The sequence below is a fragment of the Cyprinodon variegatus genome, unplaced genomic scaffold, assembly GCF_000732505.1.
Source record: "Cyprinodon variegatus isolate N-32 unplaced genomic scaffold, C_variegatus-1.0 Scaffold1376, whole genome shotgun sequence".
NCBI lineage: Eukaryota > Metazoa > Chordata > Actinopteri > Cyprinodontiformes > Cyprinodontidae > Cyprinodon > Cyprinodon variegatus.
The window spans coordinates 103823-124846 of NW_015151829.1; the positions used below are offsets into that span (position 1 = coordinate 103823).

General features: G+C 35.8%; 1 protein-coding gene across 2 annotated transcripts in view; it reads right to left on the reverse strand.

Moving 5' to 3' along the window:
• The window catches only part of fa2h (fatty acid 2-hydroxylase), a 42019-nt gene extending 29498 nt beyond the window's left edge, over positions 1-12521 (reverse strand). The window contains exon 1 of one of the 2 annotated variants that reach the window (XM_015402610.1): positions 12131-12521. In XM_015402610.1, the coding sequence (XP_015258096.1) occupies positions 12131-12406 (276 nt within the window). In that variant the 5' untranslated portion in view covers positions 12407-12521. Of the gene's footprint in view, positions 1-12124 lie in introns of both variants that reach the window. The other variant, XM_015402609.1, reaches the window with a different exon arrangement.
• Between the last annotated feature and the right edge of the window lie 8503 nt (positions 12522-21024).

Genomic DNA, 21024 nt, shown 5'->3' on the forward strand with positions numbered 1-21024 from the left:
TCGTGCACAATGAAGATAAAGACCATGATTAATACATGCAACAATAAATCTATGTGCTGCTAATAAAAAAAAACAAAAAACAAGTATGATGGCAAGGGGTATTATCGTCTGTTTTTTTAGTGTTTTATTTAAGACTATTGATGATGGATGACCCACTATAGAAAAATGATTAAAATAAAACAGCTATTTTATAAAGAAATGTGCATATTCATTTTTTTTTATAACTAATCATGTTTAAGTTAGGAAGAATATATTATCTCTTATGTTGATGTAAACCATATATTCACCATGTAAAATGTTGCCTAATTATTGCTAAATTCTGAAGACCCCATTCAGTATGAAAACTGTTGTGATGCTTCTGCAAAAGGTAACAGACAAAGCTAATATCCTGCAACCAGATACATACCTTTTCCAACATACCTGTATCAAAAGGCTTATTTTCTTTAACATGTCATTCAGCTTTTCAGCACCATGGTTAAAAAGGAAATATTTGATTCCTATATTTTCAGGAGGGGACGCATATATAAGAAGCTCTATAGGACTGATCCCTAGTTCTTCAACACCTTGGTAAGCTGCCCCTACTATAATACACCAGCATAACCTCGGAGTTCACTGAGGTTCTCAGAAAGACCTGCAAAGCCTTACAAGTTCTAGCAATCTTCTAAAGGCATTCCTAAAACAGCATCAATAAATTATAGTCCTTAAATAAATAAAAAACCATCATGAAGTCATTAGCCTGTAATTAATTAAAGCCACATTCAAACAATAAAATGAAATTAAAATGAAAGAAAGACATATTAGTGTTTGCTGTGTTTCTAAAGCAAAAGAGCAAATCAAATTTAGGTTTAGCACATCTACTCAATTGATTAAAAACTGCAATAAATAAATTGCTGCAGATGTGTTTGGTCTTTTCCATCTCTTCATATAAAACCCAACACATCACAGAATATGAGTAGGACAAAGTGGTATTAACAGCAAAGCAAAGAATTAGAAAGGAGAATCCCCTCTTCCTGCAGAGAAAAGTAGACGTCAGTACTTGGTCATGCCTTTAGTGGGATCTCCTCTCATTTGGGTGTGGCTGACAGTCTGTTTCGTTAGAACACCTCTGTGCATCTGCTGAGCCGACTAATAAAAATATATAGAGCAACCAAAAAAACCGCCATTAAAATGCCTAATGCTCTAAAATATAAAGGGTATCAAATTTAAAGCCTTCAATAAAGTCAAACAACAAGAAAAGCATTTTTTTTAGTCTTGTGGGGGGGTTTTATGTTTCTTTTTAAGTCACGACAGTTTTATTCTAATCTCATAGAACTAGGATGTTTTCTTTTTCTCTTCTCTAAAAAGTTTACTTTTTAAAAGGTCTCTTTATATCATTTGGTCTTGTGTGCACCTGTAGGCTTCCTTCTACTTTTTGTGCCTATGTCCCAGGATTTCCTCACTGTAGGACGATAAAGAGATGGTTCTATTAATTTTATGTTGAGGCACTTTGATAATGATGAAAGGAAACAAAGCAAGAAAAAAAAATAATGCATACACCTTTTTATTGATTACAGAAACTGCTGGCAACACAAACCAAATAAACAGAATACACAACAGAGGAACTCTGTATGATAAAAAAATATATATCAATACATTGTAAATAAAGGTTTGCATCAAAAAGCTTCAACAGTTTACCGGTAAAAAAAAATCCCGAGTAAATCTTATCAAAATAAATTTGGACCACGTCTGATTTATTTTGTATTGAAACCAGACATTCATATGACTCAGAATTAGTCCAAATATTAACTGCTCCTTTCATATAGTCTCCTCCTCTTGAACCTTGCTCTTTTGCTCCTGTCCAGGTGCAATCGTGGTGATGAGCGGAGCCACCTGAGGCCTTTACCTGGGCACTAATTGCAGTGTTTCTATAGCAGCAAAGGTAAACAATATTCTGAGTAATGCATCACCATGGAGATAAACTCGAAAGCGACTCTCAGGAGTTGTAAAAGAGGCAGTCCGCCAGAACGACTCGTTGGGAAAAACTATGACGCAGGAGAAATGGAGGTGCCGAGCCGAGAAACTGGGACACTGTGCATCGATGTGGCTTCAATTAATAGCCATTGTGAAACCAATTACCAGCATTTACTATGCTTCTGTTGACAAAACTAATTGTTAAAAAATACACAATCGCCTTTGTTTTCACTGTTTGTGGTTTGTAGGTGCATTTACTCAACTGTTTAAATAAAACCAAAAAATCCAGATCATCCTAGTTGGAGATTTAGAGTTTTCAGATATTCCTCATTGTTTTCCTATTTTACTGCTCTTTAAAGTGTTCACATCCATTTTCAAAGATCTTATATTTAGTAAACATAGTTTTAAAGACTTCTAACAAAGATTTAGTCATTAAAATCTTTGAGTTAGCCATGACTCAATGCCCTACTAGGTTTCTCACTCTAAAGAGGCTTTTTTCAGCAGTTCTGCAGAGTTTTTATTTGGTCTATGGGCTCCCACTCAGATTCCCTCTGCCACCAGACCATTTTAAGCCACTAAACTCTAACCTTTATAACAGCCAAGGATTAAAAGGTTCCCAAACCATAAATGACAAATCAGTGTTATTATACACACAACAAACAGCAATAGCTTAAATTAAATATGTATCTTCAGACTCTGTGTTATCACCAGCCTCCAAAAAACACAAACTTATATGCCCCAACAAGATTATACCATTAGAGCTATTTTCTTAAGATTTATGACAATTTGATTTTTTAGTAAAACTGTTACTTCTTTTGTCCTGGATTTATCAGCTTTTGACCTTTTTTGACACATTTGTCATGAAACAATAGAGGAACTGAAGAGAAAGTAAAACAATAGCAGCCAAAGGAATAAAAAATGAAAGACCATCAGGTAGACTAAAACTATGGATAAACAGTATTTAAAGTCTTATACAGAGCTGGGTGAAAGGAAATGGTAAAAAAAAGTTTGTGGGTTGGTTTAAAATTTCCTGTTTTAGGATGTTATTATTGATTGTGGTCCAACTGACATATGGCAGTTTTTGGGCACTATTCTAGTCCACCTCGACCACCTAGACATTTACCTACCACACAGTTCTCTGAACAACTCACCCCATCCTGTTGCTACACTCAACCCTCTCCTATACCATTTTACTGACTTTTAACCATTTTCAGTTTAGTGATTTTTTTATGAGAGAACTATTGAGCCCTATCAAGCCTTTAGTTTTTTCACACTGATAATTTTAAAGTATAATGGATCTGAATGCTGATGCTCCTCCTCCTTTTTGCCGAGATATAGGAGACAATCATTGAGAGGAGGCCGATCCATGCCAAAAGAAATCTGCATTCCAGCACCAGCCTGACCCGCTCATCCTGTAGCATTCCATCCATAGAAACCTATCAGCACCGACCATCATGCTCAGCTCAGACTGCAGCAGATCCTCTACTGTACTCCTCCCCATCTACCCTTAATTACACTGGATATTCAGAGAGCCATAAAAGGGACCCAAATGTCTAATATCCTCCTCCATATGAACAAATCCAGTTTCTCTTCATAACTTTCCTATTGTTCTTTAATCGATTCATCTATTCAGTTCAACAGTGTGTCTCCTATCCTACCTTAGCTTCTTCATACCTGTGCAGATATGTTACGATTCCCCCAAGATTAGTTTATGTTTTAGCATGATGACGTAGAGAAAGCAAAGGTGAGCTGTGCAAGAGGAACAAATAAACAAATAAAAGGCACTGAGTCGTGGATGTTTGAGCAGGGCATTTTTGAATTAGGTCCTAAGGTCAGTAGGCAGAGCCAGTTTGATTTCTTTAAGATTTGACCAAAGAGTGGAGTGGAAAGCAAACAAAGCCGCCTCTGAATATTGGGAGAAGAATTTTAACAATGTTGGTCTTTACCATGTTTAAAGGTAATCTTATCCGATGTCGACAGGTTGCAGAATAATCAGCAGGAACAGCTCAGAAGGTGTGTCTGCATCATCAGGGATTAATGGTTCCCTCCTTTATATTATGCTGCTACAGTGCTTCAATGATCCAGTTTGGGCCCAACATGGAGCTGTAGATTATGGACTAATGCCTTTGGTCTTATTTATCCAGATGACATTATTCAGGTATTATTGTAATTCATTTAAATGCAACTTTGTCAAGGCTCTTTGTACAGAAAAGGTGCCTTAACCTTTAAACAAAACAAGACAGACTTGTTTGTGGTTTTCTTTGTCTTGGAATTAACAATTAACACATAATCTGAGGTAGAGTCTGAGATGCAGCTAATGGGTTTCTGGCAGTTTCTCACATTAGGTGAAATAGCCCAGACCCCCTCTCCTGATAGCTCAGCAGTTACTTACATTTTGTGGATTATTTCTTAAAAAGGGTCAACTTTAGGAAGCTTGGAGGTGGCTTTGTGACCCTTCCTAGAATGGCCGGCAGTAACGTTGTTAAGGCTGTTGCTGATATAGTTTCTCTGTGGTACTTTGTGAATACAATCATGAATGTTCAGTACCAGAAAATGGGAAACCTAATGCAATAAACTGCTAATGATTAGTTTTTCAAATGTATTTATAGAGCAGCACCAGGCTACTGCTGCTTTCATTCTTCCTCTTTGTTGAATAGAAATGAGGCTGTGTGATATATTAGGTGCTTTTTGTCCAACTTGTGTTCAGTTTAACTTATTTAAGAGTCTAGAAAATAAAATAAAAATTATTGAATTGAACATAGAATTGAATTTTCACTTTCGTTAGTCTTAAATTGCTTTCAATATCATAAAGACAAAAAAATCCATTTAAAAAAAGCACAGAATATTAACTTAAGCTCTGTTGACTATATTAAAATAAAATGTTTTGAATCTGCTGTGATTTTGAGAGAAGATAAGAAAGCATGTCTAACTAAAGGTATAGTGGAGGATTACCTTTTTCCAGCTAGATCATCAAAAAAAAATGGTCCTCCTAATTGTCAATCATTCTGGTGATATGTGCACATAAGCACAATGTTTGGAAAATCCCTTCTCCTTTTCTCCAAACCAGACTAAGACGTGGTTTCACTTTCTCCCCGGCCTAGCTAGTCCCCGGCACCAGTGTTGGGGAGAAACCGTGAGCATTTCTCGCTGACCAGTTTTAAACTGTTTTCGGTGTAAACAGCCTCTCTGTTTGATTGTAAAACTGCTTCCAAATGCACATGCATGCAGGAGCTCCCATGGACATCCACAGGAATGGCTACAGGCATTCTACTGCAGCAGATTCAACTTTAAACTGGCCGGTGTGTTCATTTTAAGGTCACCTTCTGCTGCAGGACATCAAGTCTGCCTGAAAGGGATCCATGACTGAATAAGAGGGGAAAGGTAACGTTTCAGCCTAAAGAAGCTAATTAAGCTATGTAAGAGGTAAACAAACAAAAATTCTTCTGAACAGCCATGTTTGAAAGAACTGTGTTTTAAAATTAAAGTCGTAGGGAAGTCATATTTAAATGTTAAATCTTTCTGGCTTTAACAGGTATATAAATGTAGCCTTTATCAGACAATAGTGTCCCAAAATTTAGAAAATTTCTATTTAAAAAAAATCCTTTCTTAAAATCTGTGTTTTTTTTTCCTTATTTCATGCAGGCCAGTTAGTTATACATCAGCCTGTACACCTAAATTCGGCCAATCATATAACAACGGTCATCTGTCAATCTGATTTTTTTGGTCATATCCTGATTCATATGTCGCAGCTTATATACGCAACAATTTAAATAAGGAATAAAAATACTTGACTTTACCATTAAGTTACGTCCCACTGTTCACAGGGGTGGACGTCTTTGTCTTCAGCAAGCAAAGAACTAACAGAACTGGCAGCTTTGCGAGGCAAGGGCTCAAACATGTACGGCTGTAAGCCTTGTACACCAAACGAAGCGTCTGCTGCCCTGGCGTCCTCTTCCACAAAAACTTCATCCTCGCGTTCCTCCTTTGAATAAAAAATTTATGACGGAGTAGACTCATCCATGACGTCCTACACAAAACTCTTCTCCTCTTGCATGTTTCTGCTCAGTTTGTTACCAAAAAGTTTATTTAAAAATTTCAAGATCCCTTCATCCAAGTGAAGTATTTATAAGTTTCTTTCTTATTTTTAATAAATCAGCTGTTAAAAAAAAAAAAAAAAAACAAAACGGTAATTCACCTAACCTTCCTCAAAAAATTAAAAATTTGATAAATTGCAGGAGAAGATGAGTAAAGATCACCCAACATTTGACTTTTTTATCATTCCACATCTTCTACTTAAACTATTTTTCTATGCACCTTCCAGTATATTCATCCCAAGCCTCCTGCTGCACATTAGGGAGGCTCATTCTCAGCAACATTTTAAAACACAGCTCAAGACTTAATTTTATTCACTGGCTTTTAACCCTGGGAGGATTTAATAGCTTTGAGCTTGTTTGTTTAGCTTAAACAAATTCTTATTACTTCCTTATTTTATATCTTTATGTTTTATTTTATTCTTTTATTGTGTTTGATTATATTCAGCACTTTGTTTTCATCTGTTGGTTGTTTTTAAGTGCTCTCCAAATAAAGTGGATGATGATCCCTCCCTATTCAAGTTCATTCATTTTTTCATACACATTCCCAATTTGAGCTCTGATTTCTGCGGAGGAATACAACATAAATTCTTACCGAGTTAGTCAATTAATACAACAAAACTTGCTTAAATGGTTTTAAAGTTAAAGAATTTTTTTAACATGAAAAAAAAAACCTCAAAAAATAAACCCTGTGCCTAGATTTTTAAGGACATGAAAAAAGATTGTCCCTTTTACTACCAGCAGGGATCCCTGAACACGGTCGTATAAATTCTCTTTAAAGTGTTTCTACTGTATTTAAAAGGCAAAGCACCAGGAGAGCCACCTGCTTTCAATGAAATGCAGAATACATTTCATCCCTTGTTAAGTCCTGCCATTGTCTTCCTGTATCTGTCAGGATGCTGTATCCACATTATTTATACTTATCAATCTACCAACATCTAGAACGGTGAAAAAAAAAGAGCTTTCTTCTTTTTTCATAACTTGGATCTTATCAAAGTAAAATAGTCTGCAAATGTTAGAAAAAAAAAAACTTTTACTCAAAGAAATCATCATAGGACATGCTGGACAACAAGGGTTGTTGAAGATTAGGTCGATGATATAGAGGAATAATTATCTCATTTTGTAAATCATTTAGGTGTGTTTTTTTGTTTTGTTTTTTTGCCTGTAAAAAACACCTTATGAGATCCTAAATAAAACCATCTCTAGCCTATATATCTAACTCATTTATCCAGAGTAAAAGTTTAACTCTCACCAAGGGCAAAACACAGGTAATATTCTTTATGGAATCCATATCTATAACTTTTAGCAAATAAATAACTGAAGTCATGCTTTGTGTGGCTGATCAATAACTTAAAATAGCTGCTCTTTGTTATTCATTGGTCCAATCTGAGAGTAACGTGACGATTTTTAGAGAAGCTTTCTGTAAACCAAACCAGAGCCGACCTTTTGCTCTACAATTTTTATTCCTTTTCTATAAAATTCTAACTTTGATTAAATAAATTATGTGGATCTAAATTGTAATTACCCTCCATGCTAATAATCTAAGACATGTCTACCTGTTAAATTGATATTTAAAAACGTCCCTGTATGTCTTACTCATATAACATGTTTTTAATTGTCAGATTCCCTCAGTTTACAAAAGGTTGTTGGACGATTTAAAAAAATAAATATACCGGTAGTTGAACTTTTAGCACGTACTCGGAACCATAAAGCAGCTATAAACCAGTACATGACAGGATAACCCTCCCATAAGCAGAAACTCAGAGCAATAAAAGATAAAAACCATATCTGACTAATGCTGATGATGCATCGCTGTAAATATTATCACAACCATTTTCCATTAACTAACTGATGGCCCAGTTTAGTTTTATCCAATCTTTCAGCTCAACTAAGTCAAAAAAAAAGCCACCTATTGTCATTGGTACGATTCTATTCGAAGAGTCATTGTGCGCAGCTCAGGAAGAGCAAAAACTTCCAGATATTAACGGTGGTACTCAAAGCTATACGTTTTTCTACTGTGATAAAATGTATTTTACAGCCAAATGAATGATAATGATTACAGAACAGGAAGAGGACTAGATTTTAAGTTCTCAGGTGGAGGTAGGTCCAAAGTTCCTGACGTAAGGGAAAGTCAGCTGAACGTGTTCTAAAAGACATACTCTGTCATCATTACTAGGAATAGCATCCTGATCTAAGAAGGTTTACGGTTCAAAAATGTATTTAAAAAGAAAAAAAGCGCCTTACTTAAAGTATGTCAGAGTAAAGCTGCTACCTGTTCACGTTGATTGGATTCATTTTAGTGGGTTTTGACCTTTCTAAGGAGGTTCTATAGATATTTCCCCCATTGTAGGAGACAACAGAGCGGACCGAGAACCGCTAATCTAATCTCAGATTAATGGTCTAAAAGGAACAGACAAACAACTGAAAGAAAAACCTATTTTTGGGTTTAAAGTCACCACATCCTAAAGAACATCAGTGACTGCATCAACACACAGACACAGAAAAGTGGGCAAACTGCCCACTAAAACCTCTGTGGAAGAAACATGCTTCAACTTATTCAGTGCAAATTTGCTTGAGTTATAGTCACGATGTGGATCATTAAAGTCTGAGGTTTCATCTAGAATGTTAAAAGTTTTTTTTTTTTTTTTGCTGTTTATTTTGGAAATATATATTTAAATATTTTTTATTGTTTTCTTTTTTTAATCACCAATAAATCAGACACAGTAACATTTACAACAGTGGTTCCACCTGAAAAATATTCAATATTTTTCTGTCATACAAATGCAAACAATTGTATTTCCAATTTATAGTTTGGGAGCTGTACGTGCTTTAATTCATATAGGTAATTTCGGACCGAATTTGCTCCTAAAACCCTCTGGGTTTAACGAGGTGCCTAAATATACTTTAAAATATATTTGCTGTCATGGATGTTAAGACATGAATGTAAGTGTTTTGCATTTAGTCTAATTTGGGTCAATTTTTAATGTTTAAGTAGGTGAATGAAAACAGAGAGAGAAACGTTTGGTTTGTTGAACATCATAGATCATCTACTATAAAAACATTGTAAAAAAGAAAACTGGTTTAGGCGGCTTTATTTTAGGAAATCAGATGTTAATCATTTTGAATAAACTCTGGTAACTAAAAGTCTTTCCTGCTCCGTTATTTTTCTATATTTAACCAGACCTGGAAAACACAATAGAGGCCAAACTAGGTTACATAAAAAAACAGTGCTCCTTATGGAAAATGAAACAAACTATTTGACCAACTAAGATTTGCATCAAACTCTGAATATTTTCTCAGCACAAATCCCTCGAACAAAGATAGGACATAGTGATGTACTTTTCTGCAGATAAAGGTCTCCAGTCACTGATGTCTATCTAATTTTAGTCTAGGTTATGCAATAATTGATCAAACAAATCTAGAATAATACTTAAAATGTATATTCAATTGAATTTCTTTCTTTTTTTTTTTTATCCTATATCCTTACTGATAGACATCATCCTTATTTAAAAGGTGTCAGAGAATGGCAATTAGGCCAATTTTTCCTCACCCAGAGCCTTGAGGTTGATAAATGTCACTGACTGTTGTTATGAAAGCTATACTAATGGGAGGGTATAAAAACACATGCAGGGTTTCTCTGTTTGACTCAAGCTGAAAACTTTAGAACTGAAAGAATTCGCCAAATGTAATTTCTATTTTGACTGCATGCCTAAAACATAGAAGATCTTTTTATGTTGTTTGAACCAGGATGCAGCCTGGACAGACTTGTAAGTGGGCAGACATGTAAATGTGCATTCTGTCAGCAAGAGATTTATGCAAACTCTGTCAGCAGATACTAACACACAGACACAGGAATATAGAAAGGAAAGACTGGGTGGGAGCACCAGCAAGTGGAGGACAGCCCCCCCCTTTTAAATCCCCCTAATAGGACAAGACAAACCAGTTTCTTCTCCGTCCTGATCCCTTTCTCTCACTTGTTCCCTAAATCATTCACTGACACCGCCCTCCACACCCATGAGAGACCGACCACACAGGTCTGCTATATCACCTGCCGCTCCCTGCTTCCCTCCTGCACTGAGGAATTACACAACCTCCGAACCTGCCTTTGACTCCTCATTCCTTCCTCTACAATCGATGCAGACCAGGAAAAGTCAAAGGAATGGGAGATAAGGAGTTACAGAACCTGAGTATTTGTCCCAGAGAGATCAAACGCAACAAAATAAAATCAATTAAAAGACAAATAGAGATCAAAACCTGCCGATTTGAATAAAGAGGTTAAAAAAAAAGTTTTAGATAAAAAATTCCTTCATAGTAGCCTCGATAAGCAAGGTTTGTGGTAGGTTAAAGGTGACATTTAAATAGTGTATATAATTTAAAGTCTGCTTTTTTTCCCCCCTGGTATTTATTTCAAACGGAAAAATAAAAATAATTATCAATATGAACTAACATTAAAGGCCTATATCATGGTACATTTTTAGCTATACTTAAAAGCCCTAGTGTCTAAGCACATATAGAGAGCTTTCTTAAGGCGCCCCTGGTGGTTTGACCTATAGGACTAAGAGTTATGTATTCAAACATATAATCCAGCCTTAAAACTGACAAAATATCTTTGTATTCTGCCGTCCTGAACTTTATAAAATCCTTTAAACTTCTACTACTGATCGTTGTGTAACTATCTGCACATTTTTTTTCATGTATTTAAAAGCTTCTTAATAATTAATTTGTATAAACTATTAAATTCTGATAGCTTCATTAACAAATTTCTTTTTAAGCCAGGCAATATGAGGGAAAACATCAACAAACTTCCTTTGAAATATCCTCATAATCAGCCACCAGTGAGGAATTTGTTTTTACATTAATGAGGAAAAGGTACAAGATAAACGTCATTTACTTTTTTTTGGGTCCCCTATGAGGCAGGCATCACTGAAGAGGTCGCATCCCTGTTTAATGCAGACTGAAAACGTATTTTTGGACTCCTTTAAATTAGATTGTAAAATAATGAGTAATTTCAAAGGTAATTCAACTGAACTCAGATTATTTTAGCTTACGGCTATGAGAAACCTTGTATTTTATATTAGAAAAGCACATTTAAAAAAATTATTCTTAATACAGAAATCTTATTTCATGACCAACACAATCATGGGTATGATTACTGACTTCAGTTGTTCATTCATTTTTAGGTGAATAGGGACGTTGCCACAAAAGTCATTGCTAAGGAGGCTGACTTTTATCAAAGAAAAGTTGAGTGGAAGGAAAATCTGGGACACAAAAAGTAAACAAATCAACAGAGGTCTAAAGAGAAGAGAAATAGAAAGTCTACACGATAAATGCGGCACGAAGATTTATTTTTCAGAAGGACCCAACAACTGTCCACGCCTTATGTACTGATACCTGCTTTGGTGACCATGATGTCATGGTGCTTGACCTAGGGCGTATTTTCCAGAGGAGGGTGAGCCACACCAGATCAAATTAAATGATCATATTAAAAAAAAAACGTCACATGATGAACACCTGATCAGAGCTACAGCCTGATCACCTCCATGCCACAGTACATTAATGCAGTCCATACACTATACAGAACATTTTCTGTTTCACTTAAACTTTCTGATTGGTTTTATGCAATCATTCAACTCTGAGAGGCATGTTTCTTTGGCTGTATAACTCACAATCGATTAAAATTAAAAGATAAAACCCTTAGATACTTTGTGTAATAACCCATTAGTCTGTATTGAGATACACCTGTGAGCAGGTTCAGGTGATATAGACCCACTGAGATGTTGACATTTGAACAGAGGGAGTGGAGTCCCGTGTCAAACATACTCGAAATTTCCAAGCAAAAGTAAATAAAGCTTTGTGTTGCCTAGCTACATAACGGGTGCTAAGTCAGAGATGTTTTAAAGACATTCATTTTTAAGAGAATAATACAAAAAAAATAATAATTTATAACCTATAATGCTGTTTAAAGTAAAGTTTGTTGTTAAAAAGTGGCACGCCATTAAAGATGCTCTATTCCTGAGTTCAGTGTGTTTAACAGGGATAACCGTTAGGGATGAAGCTGGGGTCCGTTAACGGCCGGGTTTTACCTGTACCTCTTCTGCGCCGCTCTCCCGGTCCACTTCCCCAATGTAGTACTGCTCCAACCACCGCCTGGCGTTCTCGGAGTGCCGGTGCGGCGGTCCCTCCATCTCCCGGGTGAGGTCCTTCCCCGCGCGGCTCCGTATCAGCGCCTCGCCGCCCGGGTGCATTCGCAAGAAGGTCGTAACGTCGTAAACTCTGGTCCCCAGCAGCACCCAGCAGGAGTCCTTGGTGCAGTGGCGGGCCACCTCCCTCTCGGTGAAGAACCGCGGGGACGTGGACGGAGACATCCTGAGTGTGAGGGGTCTGTGGGTGAAGGGTCCAAAAAAAACCGGAAAAAAAAAAAAAAACAACTAATGAGACCTCCTGTGAGGGACCTGACGCCTAAAGTCAACTGAGCTTCTTCTTCTCACTCATCAGAGAGTGAGGAAAGGAGGCGGGGTGTGGGAGGCGTTTAAAGCACGGGGGAAAAAACGTACATTTAGGTGAGTCCTGGATCAATATTACAAACAGTCGTGTAGAGCAGCCTGACACGCCTAAAAGACAAACTCTAAAATGTTAGACAAGTCTGTGCCTTACATTCCTCGCCCCTAATTCTATCCAAGTTAATAGTAATAAATTATTAATTAATTAAACTAAGAAAATACCTAGGTCTGTAAACGCATCGTCACATCTAGTGGCACCTGTTGCTCCGAGATGAGGAAAGAGCGAAAAGTTCAAACAAACCTATTAAAATAGCTTTGATTAAAGATTTTTTTTCTCCCATTTTAGTGAGAATGACAAAATGGAACCCTTCAGTCATTTAAATTAATGTTTAACATGGGCGTCAACCAAAAGGATGACATAACTTGTTTGAAGTAGCGTCACGTAACCTTTTCATCACTTCCTGATCAATAGAAAAGTTACAGCGAGTAGACGTTGGTGCGAGTGCTCCTTCAAGCTGTTACTAACAAAAACAAATACTTTACAGTTAAAAATCTACACATATGAAAGCATGTAAACAGCCAGTTACTCAAGAAAAATATTAACACAAAATGATTTCTAACTAATTAGAAAATCTGATATTTCTATTTTTTAATTGTAGGTATATTTTCCGGAAGGACTTGCGCAAGTGTAAATAAAAATGTTAAAGATTTTCAGTGTTTTTTGAAGATGTACTTTGTTTAGAGCTTGTAAAAAATATATATATATTTTTATAATAATAAAACCTTTTCATTATTTTTTGCAAAGTTTTGTTATTCGTGAATGCAAGTCTGGTGAGAAAAATCGGGAGTATATTTTTCCTTCTTTTGTATTATACTATACTATGTATTATATTCATGCAGCTTGCTTGAATGTACTAGGACGTAATTTAAAAAAAGCATAATTAGATAATTAGAATTCAGTTTACTGAGCTCAAACAGTAGAAAAGAGGCTGATTAAAAGCGCCATCTAGTGTTTGTGATGTGTAAGAAAAACATGCTCTGAAATTAAATTTACAAGTCAAATTACATTTAAGTTTAAGATAATACGCTCCCATAAAAGACGGTAAAAAGAAATGTATTGCATTTTTGCATTTTGCTGCTGGAAACACCAGAATTTACCCATTGTGGAATAATAAAGGGATTGTCTATTCTATCCTAAATAAAAACAGTTACTTTTTGCAAACTGTTTGTTTTAAGAAAACATAAAACATTTCACAGCCAGAGAGGTTAAGCATACTGCAGTATTGCAAAAAAAAAAAAAAAAGCAAACAAACACTGGGACTGCACAGACACACATATTTCCTTTTTTTTTGTATGTGTAATTGTGTATGTGTAATTCTGTGAACAATAAAAGTCAAACTCTTTGTTTTTGTACCAAACTTGGCTTGTAAATTTGATTTTGACTTAATCTACTGGCCTTTCCAATTGGGCTTTGGACTGATGAAAAAAAGAGATATTAGAAGAAACCAAAAGAAACGAAATTTAGAAAAAAAAAGAAAGTATTCTTTAGTTCAATGTGAGACACTCTGTTGGAAATTTCAGGCTTGGCTAAAACCTGCTCATAGAAGCCATTCAGTTACTAAATGCTAAATGCTTCACCTGAGACTCCACATTCTATAATAAGTAACAGCATAAAGTTAATGATAGACAATTAGATAAAGATAAAAGTTTGGTAGATTTTTAAAGGGGAATAAGAGACTCTCTTTATAATAAATATGATATAATTGTGACATCAGATGCAGATCAGAATCAGAATTACTTAATTAATCCCTTAAGGATAATTCTTTTCTTGCAATGCAGCTGTTTACAGAAGTACAGTAGAGCAAAATAAAATATAACATAATAAGTCAGAACACAATAATTCAAATAGATAAAATTACAACCCACACAGTAAAATTACACACTTACCATATAAACAGTGTAAAATACGATATAGGAATAAAATCAGTAGCTCAGTAGATACATTCAACGGTATTTACAATTTACAATGCAGCTCAGTTCCTAAATTACTATTATTGCGCATGACCAAGTTATTGCACATAGTGAAGTTTGTTATTATAATATAATATAATAGAGAGAAGGAATCAACTTTATCGCTGCGTTGTAGGTTTTTGAGAGCTGTTTTTTTATGGAGCAAGTAAGTAAGAAATGATGCAGATGCAATGAGAGGATTTAGGTTTAAAAAGAACTCTGTTATTTAATTTCAAGGGCATAATATCTAATTATCTTATTCCAACAGCAAAATATGAATTCCTTTATCAGATTGTATTTACCTGTTCAGATTCAGGGCAAAATGACCTATTTTAAGAATGTTTTACTTTCTGCAGTGTAATACTAAATCAATTTCTTAATGCTGACAGGAGAAACTGTTACTGATTTGTAGAGAAATAGAGTATTCAAATTTATTGTCATTACATTATCACAAGTACAAAGCAACGAAATATGATCTCTGCATTCAACCCATCACCTTGTGGACCAGTGGGTTGCCATTGTGCGGTACACGAGGAGTAGTGTGGGGGTTAAGGGTCTTTGCTCAGGGACCCAGAGTGGCAGTCTGTGGGAGTGGGGCTTGAACACCAAACTTAGAAGCGCAATGCCCTAACCACTAGGCAACCACTCCCAGTTAAATATATTTTCTTTATAATTTACAGTTTTAACCTTTGGACCAGCTTTGAACCCCACTGTCCAGTATTTGAAGGTTCTGCCCTTTGACTCCACATGGACCTCCATCATGACTGGAAATAAGCTCATCATTAAATCGTACCTAGTTGCTACCTGATAAAAGCAGCAGGGGGCGCTGCATGACCAGAGGAACGTGCAAGTTAAAAGTTAATAAAAACAAGTTTTGGAAAATTAACAGAAAATGCTTCACTACCATATTTCTAGTTCTCGGTACCTTCATATCTGAGGTGGCCACAGTGCCAGAGGTGGAGCCACAACCAATACTGACACATGAATCAAAAAACACATAAGAAAATTTAAAGCAACCAGTCAACCTGACAGTCATATTATTAGACTGTGGTAGATGAAGTTTAAAAATATTTTTGGTTTATTTCTGTAAGCAAAGTTAATGATATATAAGTTTTACCTTCTTACCTGCACATCTGTGTTTCTTTTGCCTCTCATTAACAATCTTTTTCACTTTTCTTGTACTATCTGCCACTCATACCAACAATTTACAAAAATAGTCACATAATATTCTTTAAAGTCAAACGTCGCCAACAAATTCATGGTGAAATTCTTATCAAGCCCATGCCTTTTATTGTTTTTAAAGTAATTCACTGCAGGTCTGTCTTTTGGGTTTCCTCTTGGTATATGGTTTCAGGGAAACTGGTTTCTTGAAGTGAGGCTTATTTTTACCAGATTTACCAAAAACTGACACTAAAACACAGTCAGATCTCTTACATCGAATGATAAGATATTTCAGGTAGTACCTCCAAAATAAATGTTTTGTTTGGGTTTGATGTGAGCACAAAATATCATACAGTATAATGTTCACATAAAGGAAAAGGATACATCTGAGAAATGCTGTAATTCAGACCCCTTTTGTTTGCCACCCCAATAAAATCCAGTGCAACCACCTTTTTGTTTGAGAACACTTGTGAACAAATCAGCATCATAAAAAACAAGGAAAACAACAAATAGGTCAATGAATAATTTGTGGAGAAGTAACAAAACAGGGTTAGTTTGTTCCTAAATCAATATCCTTTGGAGGAGCCACAGAGGTAACCTGCTCAGGTGGGAGAATCAGTTCCCTGACCTTTAGGGAAGAAGAGTAAGGAAAAATCCATTGTGGGGAAAAATTAAGCCATTAGAGGCTTAATTCAATTCTGTTTATTCATATAGCACCAATTCACAACACTTGTTATCTCAAGGCACTTTACAGAGACAATTCAACCAGATCATACAGTCAATTTGATTCAAAGTTTTTTAAGGAAAAGCAGCTGATTGCATGAACTCAAAGGCTATTCCTCACACTAAGCATGCCTCTAGCGACAGTGGAGAGGAAATATTCAATTTAAACAGGAAGAAACACAATAGAAACACAATAGAAAGATAAAAGAAGGTGTCATATTACACAAGTCTATGTATGGTGGAAAATAAACTTTGCTCTACATATCTGTTGTTTGTTGTTTGATCGTGCAAAAAACAACATCAATGATTCATTCCTCCCTTTTTGTCGCTGCGGTTTTATGTGGTCTAATATGAGCTGACAGGGGTTCTGTTGGCGTAACAAGCTCCTTCTTCAGTTTCTTCACCCTCTGAGCTCCAAACCCCTCAGAGAGTTGATGTCCCCTGTCACTTCCCATCAGCAATGTATCAGATTGCGCTGAATGACGAAACGACATCGACCTATGCATCCATCCTATTGTTCAGGAGCACAAAGGATCACGCTCTGTGACCTCTGGCTTGTTTCAAACTGTCACGATGTTTTGGAGCTTCTACGTGTTTATTCTTATAGTGATCACCCATCACTGCCTTTGTTATCTGCATCTCCTGTGGGGCAGTCCTTGTTCTTTATCTCTTCTCTCTCCAACCTGTAACCCCCATATCTATGTTTGTTCTTGTCTTTTCTCAGAATTAAAGCTTCCTCTAAATATACCATGCTAAACAAAAAGACTCCTTAATAATAAACCACATTGGTGTTCGTGTAATCTGAGTCTTTCAGGTGTGTGTGCCTGTGTTTAATGAGAGTGACCTAACTGTGGTGATGCCAGAGGAAGGAGGAGGGATGTTTTGGTTTGTGAACAGCGATTGGTCGCTTTTAAGGCCTGGACATCTTGAAATCTATAAGAAGGGAGCAATTTTCTGGCCGATTTTTACTCTTACCGAAGAGCATTAACCTACGACCATGGCTGCTGTTGTTCCTGTAAGTATCTGCTTATATATTTCTAGAAAAATAAAGAAAAAATAAGGATTGTTAGTAATTTAATAACTTTAACTTCAAGGATCCACTTTAAGGTTTTTCCTCAGGACTTTGAAAACTAGTTTGCTTGTTTTTATCCAGTTGCAAAGAGAATCTGAAAACAGCAGAGAATAACATATTTGTGAGGCCTTAAAAGAATCTACAGATGAACAGCATTTGAAATCTAGAGATGAGTTATCTTTAAGACGATCATGTGCTATATGTCAGGGTGACTGTGCTGGTTGCTGGAAGACCTAAGACCTAAGAGGTGTCTCTACTTTGCAATCTAATAACAAAATGTGTTTGTCTTCATGAAAAAGAAAACGGCATCTTTACTGTGGACAAAGAAAAAGAAGGAAAGAGAGCACAGGGTCTTAGGGTTTTGTAAAAGTCACATGGCCGATTTTCTGGCAATCAAAATCTAATTTAAATTCAAAAGAAAGACTAAGTATCTGTTTTGATGTTATTTCATAGTAAGATAAAGGGCTGACAAGTTTAAAAAGCAGTCAAAATAAAATTAAAAAACATTTGAGGAACTCTATAAGCAACCCTCTTAAAGTTTTACAATAAAAGATGAATGAGGGTTAAAAAGGTGTCCATAAATGCAATGGAAATTAACTATGATTTTAAAATTCAAACAAAAATCTTCTTCTCTCAAGATCAGTGCCTGTTGAAATGTATTATATGCCAGTGATGGAGTAAGAATCTAGAGTAAAACAACAAAATGTCTGTATGATGTAAATACTTTATATCCATCAGCACAGCAGCATGTGTCTCTGTGTTGGAAACACAGGCAGGTACACTAAATAAAAGGTTGCATGCATTACAGTGTGGGTGTATCATCTGAAGTGTAAATAGCATGCTGATGATCTCATCGTGTTCGACTGTGTCATCCACGGGTTCAGTTATGCTTTAGTTGATAAACAGGTCCATGAGACAATATCCGCCCAACTGAACCTATATGCTTATTATTTGTTTTCCATCCTGCAGCAGCGGTAAAATTATATTGCTATTTTTTTTATTTTAGGTGCAGTAAAATCCAAACATTGCAGCACAGGTCATTTGACTGACTCGTTAGTCAGTAGAAATGAAAGCAGCATATCAGGGCCCAAAATACACTGTAATAATGTTTTATCAGTTTAGTTATATTGGTGCCTGATGGAGCGTGTTTACCTCTGCCAAGGAGGTTAGGTTTTTAGGAGAGTTTGGGTGTGTCTGTTTGTCTGTGGATAACTTGAAAGGTTATGAATGGATTTTAATGACATTTTTACCAAAGGCGCGTCTCGTTTGAAGGAACAATTTATTAAAATGTGTTAATGATCCAGACTATGTGCAAGTTTTAACTATAGGTTTAATTACCAATATAGGGAGAAGTTGCTGCTTGGAGGAGGTCTGTGCTCTCAGAGTGATTTTCTAGTGTCAGTAAAATGTTTTATTGTTTAAAATTTGAAGAATAATAAAAAGGGTAGACTAAGTTCTAAAATTTCTAAAGACTTGATTCAACTTATGTAAATTGGGAGTTATTGTAATTTGTTTTTATTTTTTAATTTAATCAATTTGTTTGAAAATGTAAAGTCTTCACACAAAAAAAGGGCTCCCAACTTCTTACCGATCTGGTTTCTGAAACATTCCCATAATTCCTAAACATGTAAAACATTTGATTTGTGCTTTCAGCAGTCTAGGTCATATGTTCTTTAGAAAGTGGTTAATTGTGGCTTAAAAATTAAAGCTGAAAGCATCATTTTATTTAAAGCTGTATGTTAGATTTGTTCTTAAACTAGATATAAAAGGAAACAGAATTTTTCAGTTTCTACCCTGTAACTAAAAACAAATCTGCTCCATCTCACACAGTTTGCATCCTGCTATGCCAGCGCTCAGCCCCTGCAGCTATTTGGCAAAGGACCTGTGGGGGGCAACTACCTGTCCCTCCTCAAATACCGGGGCCCCCACTTTGCCCCGCGGCCCCGCCTGGCCTGCCACGCTCCAAGGATGACTCTTCGACAGATCTGCCGCCTGCTGAAGGTGATGAAGCAGGTCAGGAACCGAGAAGCAGCTGCAACCGCCAGGTGAGGAACAGGAAATGTGCGACACAAGCAGGCAAAAGTTATTCAATTCAAAAATACTCCCAAAGGACATTCAAACAGTCTAAGTTACACATTAATAATCTTTGAATACAATTTCCAGTGTCAATATTATTGATTGACCTGATCCAGTTTGCTTGAAAATAATTTATTTAGAGAATAAAATGAAATTATCTTGTCACTTGATACCACTTGTAGTGCAGTCCAATACCAGTCTAAGCTGTGGAGACACTGCTATTCCTGTCTCTTTAAAGCTCCAGTCTAATTGTTGTTTTTTGTCTTTGTCTTTTTTATTTGAATTGTTTTATTCTTATTTTATATATTTATTGGACCATGATTCTGGAATAAAGTTTATATTTAACTATCTATAAAAAGTACTGGAAGATTCGATGATCCATTCCTACTTTCCCAGACTATCAAAAAGGTCTTTTCATAGTTTTGCTTGAAGTTTAACTGTACAACGTATCATGGTAGACCACAAAGAATGGAAAAATAGCTGAAGTCCAAATAAAACTCTGGGAAATCTTTATCAGAAATTCTGATTTAAAACCAGCGATTATTTATTAAGTGATTCATTTCTCTCTTTTTCTTTCATTACAGCCATAAAGTTCAATATATTTTAGTAGGATTAAATATGATAGTAAGATAAAACTGACGTGGAAGTAAAAAAGTGGAAGCTTTTCCAATTATGTTTTTAATCAAACCATCTGAAAAGTGTGGCCTGCATGTATATTTTGCTCCCTTTAATCTGATACTGCTTTACGGAAGCTTAAAGCAGTTGAAAGAGTAAAAGAGTGAACGAAAAAAAAAAACTGTAAAACTACCAACACGACTTTAACTTGCACACCAGAAAAGAAGAATATTAATCAAAGAAGCAGCTGTGATAACTCTGGAGGAGCTGTAGAGATTCACAGCTCAGCTGGTTCAATCTGACAGGAAGCGTGTCAATTTGTGCGTTCCACAGAGCTGGCCTTTACGGAAAAACTGGCTCCAAGTAGTTAAAATTAAACCCGAAAAAGTCCCATTTAACGTCTGTCGTACAAGGAACACAGCTAACATGTAGCAGAACATATTCTGAACATATTCTTAAGGCATGGGGTGGTATTATCATGCAGTGGGAATAAGTTTGTTCATGTAGCTGAATTGGAGATTTTAAAACGGCAAATTTTCCTTTTTTCCTTCTTGTTCTCAGTTGTAGACTGTCATTTGCATTTGGTTACATAGAATCGGAGACATTACTTTATCAATTTTTTTGATAACAGTTGATTGATAACAGTTGGTTGGTTAATAACAAAATGTATAAAGTAAGATGATTACTTTTTAAGAAAATATATAAGAACCCCCCCAAGATATTTGTGACATTTTCTGCATGTTTTTTTTTCTGGCTGTAATTAGTTTTTAAATTATATAATTTAAAAGGACATAGCTTTTAAATAACAGCTTCATTTGGATCTATT